This window comes from Alternaria alternata (assembly GCF_001642055.1).
Source record: "Alternaria alternata strain SRC1lrK2f unplaced genomic scaffold CC77scaffold_30, whole genome shotgun sequence".
In the NCBI taxonomy this organism is placed as follows: domain Eukaryota; kingdom Fungi; phylum Ascomycota; class Dothideomycetes; order Pleosporales; family Pleosporaceae; genus Alternaria; species Alternaria alternata.
Window position 1 is genome coordinate 74,794 of NW_017306219.1, and position 15,350 is coordinate 90,143.

At 53.4% G+C, this 15,350-nt stretch overlaps 5 protein-coding genes and 1 non-coding gene across 6 annotated transcripts; 2 read left to right on the forward strand and 4 right to left on the reverse strand.

The window, feature by feature from the left end:
* Positions 1 to 4: 4 nt before the first annotated feature.
* CC77DRAFT_550238 (WD40 repeat-like protein) lies at positions 5 to 2,035 on the reverse strand. Its single transcript, XM_018532148.1, has 2 exons — positions 869 to 2,035; positions 5 to 805 (listed from the first exon to the last, which is right to left on the reverse strand). The coding sequence occupies exons 1-2, from the start codon at positions 1,915 to 1,917 to the stop codon at positions 184 to 186; spliced, it is 1,671 nt and encodes a 556-aa protein (XP_018380082.1). The 5' UTR covers positions 1,918 to 2,035; the 3' UTR covers positions 5 to 183.
* Positions 2,036 to 2,930: 895 nt separating this feature from the next.
* CC77DRAFT_t98 lies at positions 2,931 to 3,023 on the reverse strand. Its single transcript has one exon. It is a non-coding gene; the product is annotated as a tRNA-Val (tRNA).
* Positions 3,024 to 3,043: 20 nt separating this feature from the next.
* CC77DRAFT_1025557 (NAD(P)-binding protein) lies at positions 3,044 to 4,568 on the reverse strand. The gene is made up of 2 exons (XM_018526089.1): positions 4,050 to 4,568; positions 3,044 to 4,001 (listed from the first exon to the last, which is right to left on the reverse strand). Exons 1-2 carry the CDS (start codon positions 4,156 to 4,158, stop codon positions 3,202 to 3,204), a joined length of 909 nt encoding a protein of 302 aa, XP_018380083.1. The 5' UTR covers positions 4,159 to 4,568; the 3' UTR covers positions 3,044 to 3,201.
* Positions 4,569 to 5,117: 549 nt separating this feature from the next.
* CC77DRAFT_948232 (cobalamin-independent methionine synthase) lies at positions 5,118 to 7,518 on the forward strand (the record flags this gene model as incomplete). Its single annotated transcript, XM_018535188.1, has 3 exons — positions 5,118 to 5,348; positions 5,398 to 5,499; positions 5,551 to 7,518. 3 exons carry the CDS (start codon positions 5,118 to 5,120, stop codon positions 7,516 to 7,518), a joined length of 2,301 nt encoding a protein of 766 aa, XP_018380084.1.
* Positions 7,519 to 9,206: 1,688 nt separating this feature from the next.
* CC77DRAFT_1035448 (hypothetical protein) lies at positions 9,207 to 12,563 on the forward strand (the record flags this gene model as incomplete). Its single annotated transcript, XM_018526936.1, has 2 exons — positions 9,207 to 10,344; positions 10,375 to 12,563. The coding sequence occupies 2 exons, from the start codon at positions 9,207 to 9,209 to the stop codon at positions 12,561 to 12,563; spliced, it is 3,327 nt and encodes a 1,108-aa protein (XP_018380085.1).
* Positions 12,564 to 12,900: 337 nt separating this feature from the next.
* CC77DRAFT_1099731 (hypothetical protein) lies at positions 12,901 to 14,488 on the reverse strand (the record flags this gene model as incomplete). The annotated part of the gene is made up of 5 exons (XM_018530020.1): positions 12,901 to 13,325; positions 13,397 to 13,492; positions 13,547 to 13,923; positions 13,977 to 14,050; positions 14,206 to 14,488. 5 exons carry the CDS (start codon positions 14,486 to 14,488, stop codon positions 12,920 to 12,922), a joined length of 1,236 nt encoding a protein of 411 aa, XP_018380086.1. The 3' UTR covers positions 12,901 to 12,919.
* Positions 14,489 to 15,350: the final 862 nt, after the last annotated feature.

Sequence of the window (15,350 nt, forward strand, 5' to 3'; positions counted from 1 at the left end):
GGTAAGGTGGGGTAGTGTACCTCGACCGAGAGTGAAACTGTTATCGCGGCTGACAGAATGACATTTCCACCAGATCAGTGAAGGCCGAGAAACTTGCTACCTCTCTACTTCTACTGGACGACTTTACTCAGCAGTCCACAAAGTCGCACTCCTCCCAGTCCAACTCTTTCTTTCGGATTCCTCTTATGATGGTGCTTTTTTCGAATTTTTGGTGATTTTGACATACTTTCCCGTCTCGGGGAATGATTTCTTTTCTACCACCGCTGATGGTGGTTCCTTCTCCCACCACGACGGAAAAGCTGGAACACTTGTCCGAAAGAAGCGCACCTTCTCATCGCCGCAGACAATGGCGTAAACATCATGCTCTTGTTGGTCTTTGATGATTCCGTAAAGGCCCCCTTGTACATAGCCGGCCATAGTACCAGCAGACCGACGGAACAGTTCCTTCGCGTTATTATGCGTGTTGTAGACAAGGACTGAACCGTCGCTTGACTCCAGTCCCAAAAGCCGACCTTCGTCCATCCACCAAACATCTTGGCACCCAGACATGCGCATGTGTCCCTTGTCACTTTTGACTTTGAAATGCTGAAGAACCTTACCATTGGGGCCGTCGGAGGGATCCCAGATGTACGCATCTTCATCCACGCAAAGCGCGATCTTTGGTTCTGTTGGATGCCATTTGAGACTACGGCACCAGTGGGAAAACTTTTCTTGCATAGCTGCCCTCTTCTGTCCGTCAGATACAACGTGCACTTGGACTGCGTGGCCGTTTTTGGAACTCCACACGATGAGCTTCGAGTCGGGTCTAGATGGCGGGTGTCTAGAGTCAGTATATGTTTCATATGTCGTTTGTAAGGACGCTACTTACGAGAATGCGCCAGCCCAGCACTGTCCACCAGAGTTTTCTGTGACCCACATTAAGGCTCCAGTGGAGGCAGAGTACATGCGCATTGTGCCATCCCAGGATACCGAAGCAACGTATTCCTTGTCCGGACTGATAGCCGACCACATAATGGCATCCGTATGTCCAGTGAGGCGGTGGATCTCGATGCCTGCTTCCAAGTCGTAGATGGCGACGACTGGAAGATCGTCTGGTTCACGCATACCTTGTTGGGTAGAATCATTCTTTGAATGATACAGTAGCAGTTTACCATCAGCGCTGAAGCTTACAGACCCAAAGTTCCCAAGCCTCGCATTGTCAATGATGGTGTTATGACGCCTGCGATGATCTGCGGCTGCCTGATTGAGCGATTTCATAAAGTCAGAACGGAGTGTTGACGCATTGATAAACTCCCTAGTCCATTCGTGACTCGCGGCGAGATCTGGAGCGATCGCATCGATGGCTTTAGTAGCGAGCACGGCGGGATCAATGGGCTCTTCTTTGTCGAGTAATCGGCCATTTTGGTCCAGATCCCAAAGAATGAGCTGGTTGGTACTACGAGTGCGGCGATGAACCTCGTGCGGAATGGAGCTGACGAGGGTATAACCCGGTCTCGGAGTCCCTATACCCATGCCTTGGTCAACATCTGCAACGCTTTCTTCGTTGGTGTCAGAAGGCCGAAATGTCACAGATCCCGACCCTTCAAGGACCTCGCACAGCTCTCGGGATGCGAGGTCGTATATGAGAATGCGCTCTGCATCCGTGCTGATGGCCAACAACTTTTTGTCGGAACTGAGATCAGTGTAGTAGCTTCTGTATATTTTCTCGGGGTCTTCTCTCAGATCACTGCTGAAGTCGAGGATGTCGTCGGTTTGTGACCAATCCTTTGGGTGGCCTGATGCATACTGGGCCGCGATGCCAGCACGTTCAAAGTCTTGTGCCGGTTCGTCAGGAAAGACGAATTCTCTCATGAAGTCTTTGCGTGAATAACAAGGCATATTGAAGATGTGTAATTGAGTAGAGGCTGTCAATGTCATCCCAGGTGTTCTTGTCCAAGATGGCTGCCTAGCCTGGCGAAGCGGGGGTAGATCGGCGGATGACGTTCAGGTCAGCAAAGGCCAATCATGTTCAGCAACTAGCAAGCGCGAGATATACCAGGAATCACACATGAAAGTGGTGTAACATACGACAGCTACTTCTAGGCAACAAGACAGAAACATGTAAAATCGCAAAATGGGACACACTATTGAAAGATAAAGAGAAAGAAAGAGATATGTGCGAGCTGAAACGAAACGTCGATCCCACCTATACCGTGCGCCCGCCGATGCTCAACTGCTCGGGGAGCAGGAACAAAGAGGATGCAACAGCAGGGCAAAGCCGCCAGATAGGCTCGTTACCTCAAAGCCACCGACGAGTCTTGCTGCAGAGCAGCTCGGACTCGCCAGGACGAAGAGGCATTACTCTTGGGCGTTGCCTTTGTTCAGCAGCCATCCATCAGAAGATGAAGGGACAGCCCCGGCTGCTGAACCCACAAACGCGATCTCAGACCGCGGATGTGTTACGCCCGTTAATGGGTTTGTTGAAGGATAGTGATTTGGCAGAACAGGCGATGAACCCCGCACGCGACGATGCGATGATACGTTCAGTAGGTGCGATAAATGAGTAGCCAACGGCCAATGTCTTGATGGTCTTTCTGGTTGAGACGCGTCGAACGCGATCGCGACAGCGTATTCACTCCGGAATCCAGGTGCGTGCATCAACGATCTTTACAAGAGAGTGACGCGACAAGATATGTAGCTTGCGTAGGATACGTTCCCGGTAGTGATGAAGAAGCGACCAGGTGACGGCAATATATACAGTGCGACGTCAGAGTCGAAGAGTAGGAAACGCCCCTTGGAAAAGCCCGCCTCGCGATTAGCGGGGCCGCTAAATCCTTTCCAGACTTAGCGCATCCGCACTTCACGCTCCGTGTCCAAAAATTTCGACCCAACCAAGCCCTCCCTACCAACAAAAAGCAAGTTACTACACGACGTGTAGTAGATATTGCAGATGACTCAGCCGAGGTTTGAACTCGGGACCTTCAGTGTCCAAGAAACAATTGTTGTTGTTAGACTGACGTGATAACCAACTACACCACCGAGCCCGCTTTGATGACTAACAGCCGAATTACGAACAATATATAGATGCTGTAGCTATTCGGCGAGGCTGAACAATACAAAGAATCAAAAGTCACATATATCAAGTTGAATGTTCTGAAGATGAGCAGAGTGATGCCTGTTGCCCTTCCTTGATCGTTTCATTCGTTCTGTGGTATCAAACATTTAGAAGCTGAATTTCATGCCACCATTTGCGCAGATGACACTACCGGTAGTCCAACCCGCTTCAGGCAAGCAAAGCATACCAACAATCCCACCAATCTCCTCACTGTAGCCTGGCCGTCCACCAGCGTTTTGGCTCGCTTCGTAGATCTTTTCCGGGTCGATGCCCTTCCGTGGTGCAGCAAGGGGTGTGTTTTCTATGAAAGGCTTATTCTGAGCAATGAAAGCGTCGTCGTTGCTCCAGTACATGTCGGTTGCAACGGGGCCTGGGTTGATGGCGTTGACAGTGCAGCGCTCTGCTAATTCGCGAGCCCATGTCCTTGTCATGCTCTCGAGCGCTGCTTTTGTTCCGCCGTAGATGGATTGACCTTTGTATCCCAGCGACGAGCTGACGGAGGAGAGGTTAACAATGCGGCCGGAGCGGTCGTGGGGTAGATAGGGGACGGCGGCTTGCAGGAGGAGCAGTGGACCCCGTACGTTGATGTTGAACTGTCTGGCAAAGTCTTCGCAGTCGACGTTCTCGACGTAGTTGTTGCCTGCGACTCCCGCGTTGTTGATGATAATGTCCAACTGGAACTTGCCCGTCTTGGGGTGTTGGAAGTTGTTCTTGGTGACCTCAACAAGGTGCTTGGGTCCGTTCTCAGAGCCCATGCTTGCTTGTACGCTGATGGCTTTGATGCCATATTCGGCTGAGAGTTCGGAGGCGAGGTCTTCGGCGGCTTGGGTCGACGAGTCGGACGTGTAATTGATGACCACGTTGCAGCCTTTGCTGGCGAGGTTGCGGGCAATTTCGACACCGATTCCTGAGAGTGTCAGCAGGACACGGGGTCAGGGAGTGCTCCATTCAGTACCCCTAGATGCTCCCGTCACAATGGCAGTCCTTCCCTCCAAGATGCGCTGGCCTGAGCCGCTGGCCAGGTTTGTCGAGGCAGTCCGGGTGTGAGTGGGTCTTGAGGCCATGTTGGATGATGTGAGGGAGATTATCCGTGTCTGTTCAAGTGGCTTGGAGAGATGCTGCACTCGCAGTCGCGTACTTTGTTGGTTGTTGGCGGGGTTTTATACATGATGCGGGGTTGTGGAGACAGCTAAATAGGGCAAGTACTCGGTGGTTCCGCCGCATCATCGTGAACCCTTTGCTCGGACATTGACCGACTGTCGTGAAAAAAGCGCTGTCCAGCGCCGATGGCACCTGACTCAGCAGCCTGCTTTGGAGTTGTTCATTCCTGAGGCGATGGTATTGTCCAGAAGGTTGATGATCTTCAGGGTCTGAGCTAACCCAGAAGATGCCTGTTGAGATGCAGATTCCGCTAGGAGCTATGGCGCGCAAGCTGATTCATGCTGTCATCGACGACGCGAAGGAGTCGAGTCGAGCCCACCATAGCAGAAACTGTCAGAACTTAAAAGCCTGGCCTGGAAAGGATCGCACTTGGGCGTGCTTATCGCAGCGTCTCTGTGCTACGAAATCATCCGAGAACCCACCGGACGTGGATGATGTTGCGCAAGCTCGTAGTCGCCAAGACTCCGAGCAGCCCCTCCCCGATGTCGGTTTGGGCAAAACTTAGCACCACCCAGAGCTAGTCGCAGTTGGCTGTGGGCATGGAGCGCTAAAGTAGAAAGAGATACGCGCTCCACACGACGTTAACTTTGGGAAGCCCTGACGAACGGGCGGATTGTTCTCGCCGTTGCAGAATAAGGTTGCAGGCGGTGAAGGCGTCGTCGAATCGGAGCGAGCTAGACGCCAACCCCGCGACGCTGCTGCATACGCCAGCAAAAAACATAAAGCACACCATCCGCTATTGTTCTTCTTCCTACATCCCACCTTTTCCTCCCCCTCCTCCCTCTCACCTCTCTCTCATCAGAATCTACCCTTCCTCCCCCCAAATCCATCACAGTTGTCCGCATTGGACTATCACATCACAATGGTACACTCATCAGTACTCGGTTTCCCCCGTATGGGTGCGGACCGTGAGCTCAAGAAGGCCAACGAGGCCTACTGGGCTGACAAGCTTTCCCGCGATGATCTGATCAAGGAGGGAAAGCGTCTGCGATTGGAGCACTGGAAGATCCAGAAGGACGCCGGTGTCGATGTCATTCCCAGCAACGACTTCGCTTTCTACGATCACCTTCTCGACCACATTCAGCTCTTCAACGTAAGCACATGCCACTTGACTGTTATCCGCTCCCACTAACGGCTCTTAGGCTATCCCAGAGCGCTACTCCAAGCACTCACTGCACAAGCTCGATGAGTACTTTGCCATGGGCCGTGGCCACCAGAAGGACGGTGTCGACGTTCCCTCTCTCGTAAGCTCTGCCAGTCTAAAAACTTGTGAAGACGATCTAACCCCACTACAGGAGATGGTCAAGTGGTTCGACTCAAACTACCACTACGTCAAGCCCACACTCCAGGACAACCAGACCTTCCAGCTCGCCGAGAACCCCAAGCCTGTTGCTGAGTTTCTCGAGGCTAAGGAGGCTGGCATCACCACCCGCCCCGTCCTCATCGGACCCGTCTCCTTCCTCGCTCTCGGTAAGGCCGACCGTGGCCAGTCCGTCGACCCCATCTCTCTCCTCGAGAAGTTGTTGCCAGTATACGTAGAGCTTCTCCAGAAGCTGAAGGAGGCTGGTGCCGAGTACGTCCAGATTGACGAGCCTGTCCTCGTCTACGACCTGCCACAGAAGGTCAAGGACGCTTTCAAGCCCGCATACGAGAAGCTTGTCAGCGACAGCCTGCCCAAGCTTGTCCTCGCCACCTACTTCGGCGACATTGTCCACAACTTCGACGTCTTCCCCAGCCTCCAGGGCGTTGCTGGTATCCACATCGACCTTGTCAGGAACCCTGAGCAGCTCGAGAGCGTCGCTGGCAAGCTCGGCTCCAACCAAGTTCTCTCCGTCGGTGTCGTCGACGGCCGTAACATCTGGAAGACCAACTTCAAGCGTGCCATCGAGCTTGTTGAGACTGCTGTCCAGAAGCTCGGTAAGGACCGTGTCCTCGTTGCCACCTCCAGCTCCCTCCTCCACACTCCCCACTCTCTCGACAGCGAGAAGAAGCTACCCGAGGAGGTCAAGGACTGGTTTTCCTTCGCCGTCCAGAAGGTTTCTGAGGTCGTCGTCATTGCCAAGGCTGTCAACGACGGCCCGGCTGCTGTCCGCGAGGCTCTTGAGGCCAATGCCAAGTCGATGCAGGCTCGTGCCTCATCTGAGCGCACCAACAACAAGGCTGTCAAGGACCGCCAGGCTAGCGTTACTCCTGAACAGCACGAGCGCAAGTCTGCCTTCCCCGAGCGTTACGCTCAGCAGAAGAAGCACCTCAGCCTCCCCACCTTCCCCACCACCACCATCGGATCTTTCCCCCAGACCAAGGAGATCCGTATCTCACGTAACAAGTTCACCAAGGGTGAGATTACCGCCGAGGAGTACGAGAAGTTCATTGAGAAGGAGATTGAGGAGGTCGTCAAGATCCAGGATGAGCTTGGTCTTGACGTCTACGTCCACGGTGAGCCTGAGCGCAACGACATGGTGCAATACTTTGGTGAGCGCCTTGACGGTTATGTCTTCACCACCAAGGGTTGGGTCCAGTCTTACGGATCCCGCTGCGTCCGTCCCCCGATCATCGTCGGTGACATCTCTCGCCCTGCTCCCATGACCGTCAAGGAGTCCAAGTACGCTGCCTCGGTTGCCAAGAAGCCCATGAAGGGTATGCTTACTGGCCCCATCACTTGCCTCCGATGGTCCTTCCCCCGTGACGATGTCCACCAGTCCGTCCAGGCCCAACAGCTTGCTCTCGCTCTCCGCGACGAGGTTGTTGACCTTGAGGCTGCCGGCATCTACGTCATCCAGGTTGACGAGCCTGCCCTCCGTGAGGGTCTCCCTCTCCGTGCTGGCACTGAGCGCGAGAAGTACCTCTCATGGGCCGTCGACTCCTTCAAGCTTGCCTGCGCAGGTGTCCAAGACTCGACCCAGATCCACTCCCACTTCTGCTACTCGGAGTTCCAGGACTTCTTCCACGCCATTGCCGCTCTCGACGCTGACGTCCTGTCCATCGAGAACAGCAAGAGCGACGCCAAGCTCCTCAAGGTGTTCGAGGACAAGGCCTACCCCCGCCACATCGGCCCCGGTGTCTACGACATCCACTCCCCCCGTGTTCCCTCGGAGCAGGAGATCAAGGACCGCATCTCTGAGATGCTGACTTACCTCAAGCCCGAGCAGCTCTGGGTCAACCCTGACTGTGGTCTCAAGACCCGCCAGTGGAAGGAGACCAAGGCGGCGCTTGTCAACATGGTCAACGCCGCCAAGTTCTACCGCGAGAAGTACTCTTCTTAGGCTCTGTGTCATTTGACATATCCTTTTGACTGCGTTTCATCAACGCAGTCACTTCAAGCAGCATATCAACATGCTGCTTTGTAATGTGTGTAATGACTAAGTTATGATACCCAAAAGTTCAACCTGCATCATGGGTCGTTTGGCGGTGCAAAAAAGAGTTGAGTAAGTGTGCTTGAACGCATCTCAACATGGGCGTTCATCACAAGCAGCGAATGGGCTGGCTTTGGCGTTTTGATTTGTCGGGTGCGACGATTGTCGCATGGTAGTGGTATGATTGATGGAGCAAGAGCTCGGTCAATGCCTTTAGAGTAGATGATTCATCCAAGGATGAGCTGAAATGAAAATTTTCAGTGTCGCTCTAACAATATGTGTGTATGTTTGTACGTGTGTGATGTGAAGGTGGTGGTGGTCTCGACGTGTCCAACGGCACGCGCAAATCTTGATAACGGCTGCAAAGGCCCGATTCCACCTTTGTTCGTTGATCGTGGGCGGCGGACTAGTACGCTGGGAAGGTCGAGAATTGATTCCAGCTTTGAGCCTCAAGACGTCCTGCCCCCATTACAGGCCTGTGCACAAGATATCAAAGAGATGATGCCTCGACGGTTCGTTGGCGGCTACGGTAGCGGAGATGCTGCAGCGTGTGATTCGAGCATTTGGTTCACCTATGCGAGGAATTACGTTGCAAAACCGTGTCACCGCCTTGGACAGCTCAATCGAAAAGCAATTAGCTGCCGCCTATCATGTGCAGATTGAAATGCGAGATGCGATGGATACACAAGATGATTCGTGGATTCGAAAATCAGGATTTCGGTTTTAACCTTCCAGTTGTGTAGCAGTCTGCGGTGCAAAAAGGCCCGACTCCATGTACCTCGAGAGCCTTGATTTCCTTGATGGTGGTTCTTTTTTGTAAAGGACCGAGAGGCAATTGTACGCGGGCAATCATTCTCAGCTGATGCGCGCCGTTTATCTGAAACATGGGCGGTTGGCAGAGTAGTGTCATCGACTCTTCCGCGTGGAAGCCGGGTTCTCCAGCGGTGAGGTGGGGGGGGGGAGGTATGCTGTCATACCACCGACCTTGCACCAACCTCCCTCTCGTCCCAAGTCCGGGTCGACGCGCAGCACAGCACAGCACAGCACAGCACACTCTAGACGACGGGTCATGCCAGTATGCATTCCGTTATCCAGGAAAAAAAAGTCTTGACGAGCGGACTCATTGCCCCAGTCGGACTGTGTGGCTTGCCCGCGATGATAGCATGTGAAGAAACAACGTTCGCCAAAGGCCGTTGCTCCGAGCGACCGTGTTTACCAACTGGCTTGGCGTGAGAAAATCAGGGCCAGACGCGCGCCGGGCGCAGACGCGATGATGCGTAACGCATACTGATTGGGCCGATGGACCCACGGTAGCGCATTGCGCAAGCTGGTGTATACCCTCTGGTGCACGGCTTGGGTCTCTGGTGCATGACTGCGGGCTGGGCCTCTGTTGACAGACCCCGATAGCCAGCCACCTCGACGGTCCCGTGCATGAACCGCAGATCTGAGCCCACCTTTCGACTCCCGTCTCATCGACAACTCCAAGCACTGTATCGTCGTCGCCTGCTCTGTACTGTCCGTCCCCCGCAGAGTCCAAAGCCGCGGTTCATGGGACGTCGATTCCAGCATTCGAGGTGAAGGCTCTCCTCGCACCAAGCATGCAGCGCCTCTCCCTGCCCCAGATGCCCTACAACCCTACACGCCTCCTCCAAACCAACGACACCCTCTACGTCTTCCGCCCCTCGTCGCAATCCACCACACAGTTCGCCCTTAGCACCATCGATCTATCTTCCCCGGTCAGAGCGTCGAATCTACCTTACAATACCTTGTACGCTGCGTTACCCTTCCTTGACGATGAAACCCCCCGGGCTTTCACCCCAGTTCTCGACCAGGACGGCAACTTGACTGTGTATACTGGCGACTGCACTCTGGGTGCGAGTGGTGGAGAGTTGTGGACCTTTGTGCCGGATACGTCGGAGAATGTCGTCAAGGGCAGTTGGAGCAAGCAACATGTCTCAGTCGTCGACGGTTCACATACGTCCATTATGGGCGCCAACTACCTCAGCGGCGGCATGACCTTCTCGTCAATTGTGGGGGGCAACGCTGCAGACACCGGTACGTACTTGTTTGGAGGCATGTGCCCCGACCAAAACGACACTGCAGGCGACTGGCAATCTGCCGCCAACTACTCCAACTTGATGGTCACCTTGCAACCCTCCGGAGATGCCGCTCAACCTCTCAACTACGACACCGATGTATCGTCCAGTCGCGGGCCGCCTGTACCAGAAGCCGGTTTCACAATCACAGGTCTACCACCCACCTTCTCCGACCGAAGCGATGGCACGCAGATCCAGCAACAGAACTTTGTCCTCATCGGAGGTCACACCGAAGCTGCCTTCATCAACATGTCCCAGATAGCCCTCTTCTCCCTTCCAGAACAGGGCTGGACCTTCATTGGTGTCGAACAACCCGATACCTCCCGTACAGACCTAGCGATCCGAGCAAACGTTGCCTCGGTCGATCCCCGTTCCGGTCATACAGCCGTGCTTAGTCCAGATGGTCAGCAGATCATCGTCATCGGTGGTTGGGTGGGCGACATCGACACACCAGCGGATCCTCAACTCGCTGTACTGAACGTCGCAGACGGTTATGGTGGTAGTGGTGACTGGCAGTGGATAGTGCCGTCTACCACTGGTGCTGGGTTGCCAAATGATGCCGGTCTCTATGGCCATGGCGCGGCCATGTTGCCAGGTGGTGTTCTAATGATCACCGGAGGTTATTCTATACCATCGTCTGGTGCGCGACGGAGAGATACTACGCCAGCAGCGAATACGCAGACCTACTTCCTTAACGTCACTTCCAATTCCTGGATATCCGACTACACACCTCCTGCCGTCCAGGCTCCACCACAGTCTTCCAACAGCGGCCTTTTGTCTACGACTGGACAAAAGGCAGGATTGGGCGTTGGTATCGGTATCGGTATCGCTGCTGTATGTGGTTTACTCGCACTCTGGATGTGGTACACAAGACGTTCAAAGAAGCGAAAGGAGCTTCGTGAAAAGCAACTACAAGAAATCTCCTACACAACGCACAGGTACAACGTCGACGAAAACTCCCCGAGTTTCGATGATCGCGGCGGACGCATTGACGCTCTGGACTATCTTGTTGATCAGAACGGCCCGTACTACTTCCCATCCGGCACACAGGGTGGTCAAGGCTGGAAGGCAGCCGAACGAGGTGATGTAGAGAGGTCAGGCTTACTTGTTGAGATCCCGAGTCCAACGCGCGGACTACGACGCAACCTAAGCGGTAGACCACAGTACGCTATGGGCAGGCCTCGGGGTCCGGGAGGCATTCATCCCATTGATGAACTAGAAGAAGAGCCTGATGAGGAGTTGGCGCACGAGAATGGTACACCAGCTAGGCAACCTGAGATGATCGAGACACGGCCACGATCTGGGGCAGCTATACTTGATAACGCCCCTGTTCTGGATCCTTTTACCGAATCTCCTGGACGTAGTAGGAATGCGTTGAATTCCAACCCTACTTCGCCTCACCACCAGAGCTCTGAGATGAACACGAATCAGCCGATGATCGCGGGAAGGCTCTCGCCTGACAAATCTTCCTCAGAACGTACTAGTTCTAACCTCAGCGAGAGGAGTACACTGTCTTGGACGTCTTCCAACGGCGGCGTCGTGCGGAGTACATCCATGCGTTCAGGCCCCATGCTAAACACTGCCACCCGCGGTAATCCGTTCAAGACGCCAGATTCCAGCCCAACTCACGACCAGCCCAGCAGAAATAATGACACAGGTTCACACTCTCCAGACCATGCGCGAACGCACTCTCTCAGCAGTCTACGCAACAATGGTCACCACGACATCGACTCCTTTCATACCCCCCAATCCTCATTCGCACATCTCCAAGCTCAGGGCGAAGCACTTCTCGGCGGAAACCCAGAAAATAGAGCAAGGCCAGACACGGGTTCAAGTGAGTCGACAACTCATCGCGATACAGACGGTAGTTATAGTCGGGCTGCGACTGCTACGCCAGCAACACCATTCTCAATGGACCTTGCGACCGTTGCCCGTCCAGCTCCCAGGGAACGACGGATGAGCTGGTTGGGAAGCGTGAGGAGAGTGTTGACGAGGAGTGTGAGCAGTGCTGAGAGGACGAGGAGTATGACTGCTGCGACAATGAACTATCAGGATGTGCAACAAGAGCCGTACAGAGACGATCCCGTCGAGCAGCCGTCTACGCCGGTTCACAGGAAAAGCATGCCTGCAACGACGGCGACACCACAGCGAGCTGCCTCGGATGCTAGTTTCTGGCGAAACAGAAGAGGGAAACAGGATTGGTTGGAAGATGAAACGGATCCAGCTTGGCGTCGCACGGCGGGCGATGATTGGGGCGCACCGGAAGACATTGCCATGGCGGAGCGGGAACGTGCGAGGCAGGAGTGGAGAGAACGGGGTGCGAATCTGCTTGTCAATGTGGGGAGTGAGGAGAGGTTGCCTACGCCTACTAAAACGCCTATCAGGGGGGAGCAGTTGGGTGTGCCAAGAGGAAGAGGAGGAAGTGAGAGTACTAGTAGGCCTTGCACACCAGCTAGCGAGGCGGACTGGGATGTCGAAGCTGCGGTTGAGAGGAGGGTTGTGCAAGTCATGTTTACGGTTCCGAAATCTAAACTCCGCGTCGTCAATGCGGATGTAGACGGGAACAGCATATTGTCTGTAGGACAAGACGCTGATGACGGCAACGGCAGCAGCAGCAACAACAACAGCAGCAGGGGAGTCAAGGACACAAGAAGTGTCAAGGATCTCGCTGGCCGCTTTGAGCAAATGAGCCGTAGAAGCAGCACACCGAGAACGTCGCCCAGACCTTCTCCGTCGAACTCTATCAAGAGTTTGAAGGTTAGAGGGAAGAAGAGTAGTGAGACAAGTCTGGCCAGGCAGACTAGTATTAGAAGTGCGAGGATGGCTAGTGGAAATGGCAAAGAGAAGGCAAATGAGTAAGACGAGGGATGTGACTCTTTGGTGCCAACGGTTTCTTGCGGATCTACGTTTCTTTCTCATATATGGCGATGTTTCTTTCATCATCTAGTCGTTTGATTCAGATTAGGGGATCTCCAGCGCAGGCGTGGTCTGGGTACATATGGCGTTTTTGTTTTTGCTCTTTTTTGCAAAAAGGGAAGACCGCGACGCCATGCCATGCGATGCAGAGCATGATAGATACCATGATGTTTTGCCTTTATGCGCTATGGCTGTTCATGTTGCTCAACGAAAGGATCGTTTTTGAGATGCGTAGTAGGTGTAGACAGATGTAGAAATGAGTCTATTTGGTTACTTAATCCTCGGATACTTCACCAACTTCACCGCAGGCATGCAACACTCGACCTTAGATCCGTCGAACTACTCTTCCGCAACTCACTCTCGACAACAACACTTGACGTCTTCGTAATTCCCCCGGCATTTCCCGCGACAACAATGCCCCTCTCAGAGTCCCTGTCACCCCTCCAGCCCGCCGTCGTCCTCTCCTCACTACCCACACTCACCGTGTCATCCTCCACGTACTCGAATCTCTTATTCATAGCCCTCGATCCGATGGTCTTGAGCTCCAGTTGGTGATGTGAGCCACCCCCATATCCTGTACTACTTTGCTTTCGGCTCCGACTGCGAAGCGAAGACTCGCCGATCAGACGCGGTGCGACATGCCGAAAGAAGAGACGCATTGTTGGCAGGCAGCCTGTGATAATGATGAGGTTGGCTTCGATGAGACTGCGGAGAAGATATATATCAGTATATATGATATGATGAGGATGAGATTCCTGGATTTGAGGAAGACTTGCATCCAAATACCTGGCATGACGATCGCCCACGTCTGGTCGATGGTTTGAAGCATGGGAAAGAGTAGAGCTAGTCGTACGGCGCTTGTTATGCATGTCCTGTGGCGGTTTAGATTGTGCTCTCCATCTCTATCTTTTGGCCTTGCTACTTACAGCGAGCCCACACCGAATATGCATATCAAACCAGCTTTCTGAGCCCTAGGCATCTGCAGCTTGACCACCATCGGTATAGGTAAGATCAGCAGTAAGATATCTGTGGCCATATTCAGGACCGCCGTCGCCATATAAAGTGGTGTCCTATCGATGCAACTTCCCTCGGTAATTGTAACATCCCAGTTCCGTCGGAAAGGCGTACATGCGAAGATGAGCGGAAAGACAAGCGCAATGTTGTATCCGACGACGACGAACATACTTGCGTATACGCACAGTCGGAACCATTGTATGTGCGACAGGCGTAGGTAGAAGAAGAGGAGAGATAGCTTAGCGCTAGCGAGGAAAGGACAGTAGATGATGCTTGCTACACTGATCAGCTGCGGTATGAGTTAGTTGAGGTCGCTTGGTCAGAGTGATGGGTGGTGCTTACGTTCATTGTAGAGTTGACTCTATGGCCAGTCAATTCCCAGATGTGTACGCCGAGAGTGCCTCGGCCATACTGGACTTTTGTAGGGTTAGATCAGGCTTGAGGGCATTGATAAAGACCTCAGAACATACACAGAATAGGAACTTGGATGGCAATGGAGAAGCACTGTAGACTTGGTCGTCAGCAAGACCCAACGAACATCCTGCTCTATGCGAAATGTACTGCCACGTACCCAAGCTACGAGCAACGCTACTGTTGGTCTTCGTCAGATACTGGATTCCGTTGCAGAAGGCTTCAGAGGTGTTCTGAGAGATTTGAGCGAGCTTACTATCGTCCGGTGTAAAGCCCTTTGCTAGCCTTGTCTTTGTAAAGACACGTATAACCATGAAGATGGCAGCAAAAATCATGCCCAAGGTACCAACCCAGAAGTTTGCAGCTTCCCCGGTTCTCTGGGGATTTTCCACATCGACGACGTAACCAGGCGGGGCCGAAAATATGGGCTGGTTCATGTCCATGTTGAGATGAAAATTCGATACAAATCCGCATCGTTGCGAACGAAGCGTCGTCTTCACTCATCTATATTCCAAGTTGGCATTATCGTCCCCGTCGCTTGGATTATCGCATTCCGCCGTCTAACAAGTCTCCTCGACCAACAGATCCGTCGCCTCACTACACCATGTTCCTTGCCGCAAAGAATCCCTCTCATGATTGTGATGTCCGATAGCGGCACGGGTTGTTCATATGTGCCGCATCGCTTAAGTTGTAAAGTTGCGACACGCAGCAGGAGATTGGTCTAAGGTACGGCACAGCCTGCTGTGAACCTGTTCACCATGCCTACGCCGCTCCATCGCATGGGCGCAATGACTTGGCATTGCAACAACGGCTCGGATGTTTCCCTTTCCAGCGGAAGGAGGATGGGAGAGGATGCATGCCAAGCATGTGGCGTTCGATGAGATGGCTACATCTTGAACATTGCACCCGTCACTCTGGTCGCCCGGAGTTCCCCGGATGGCCTAGCTAGATGCCTGCGCCTCAACCACAGCCCCTTGCGGTCCGCTCCTCTAGGGACGCGGAAAGATCTTCCAATTGACTCTTTGGACCGAGCCTCGTGTAAGTACCCTCGCACCTATCACAGAACACGCGTTCTTTTACCCTTGCAAGCCACAGTTTTAGCGAACAAATTGTAGACTCGACCGAGGTACTACCGACAGCTCTGTACCCTTCGCAGTGCAAACCCAACGCTCCAAAGCATCTAGCCCTTCAATCAATTCTGGAAATCCTTCAAAAATCCATCTTCATTTAATATGCCGAGTCATTGTTAAGCAGTGATTGCGCCTTCCTGTTTAGGCTATGTTGTAAATTTGTCGGAGAGAGTGA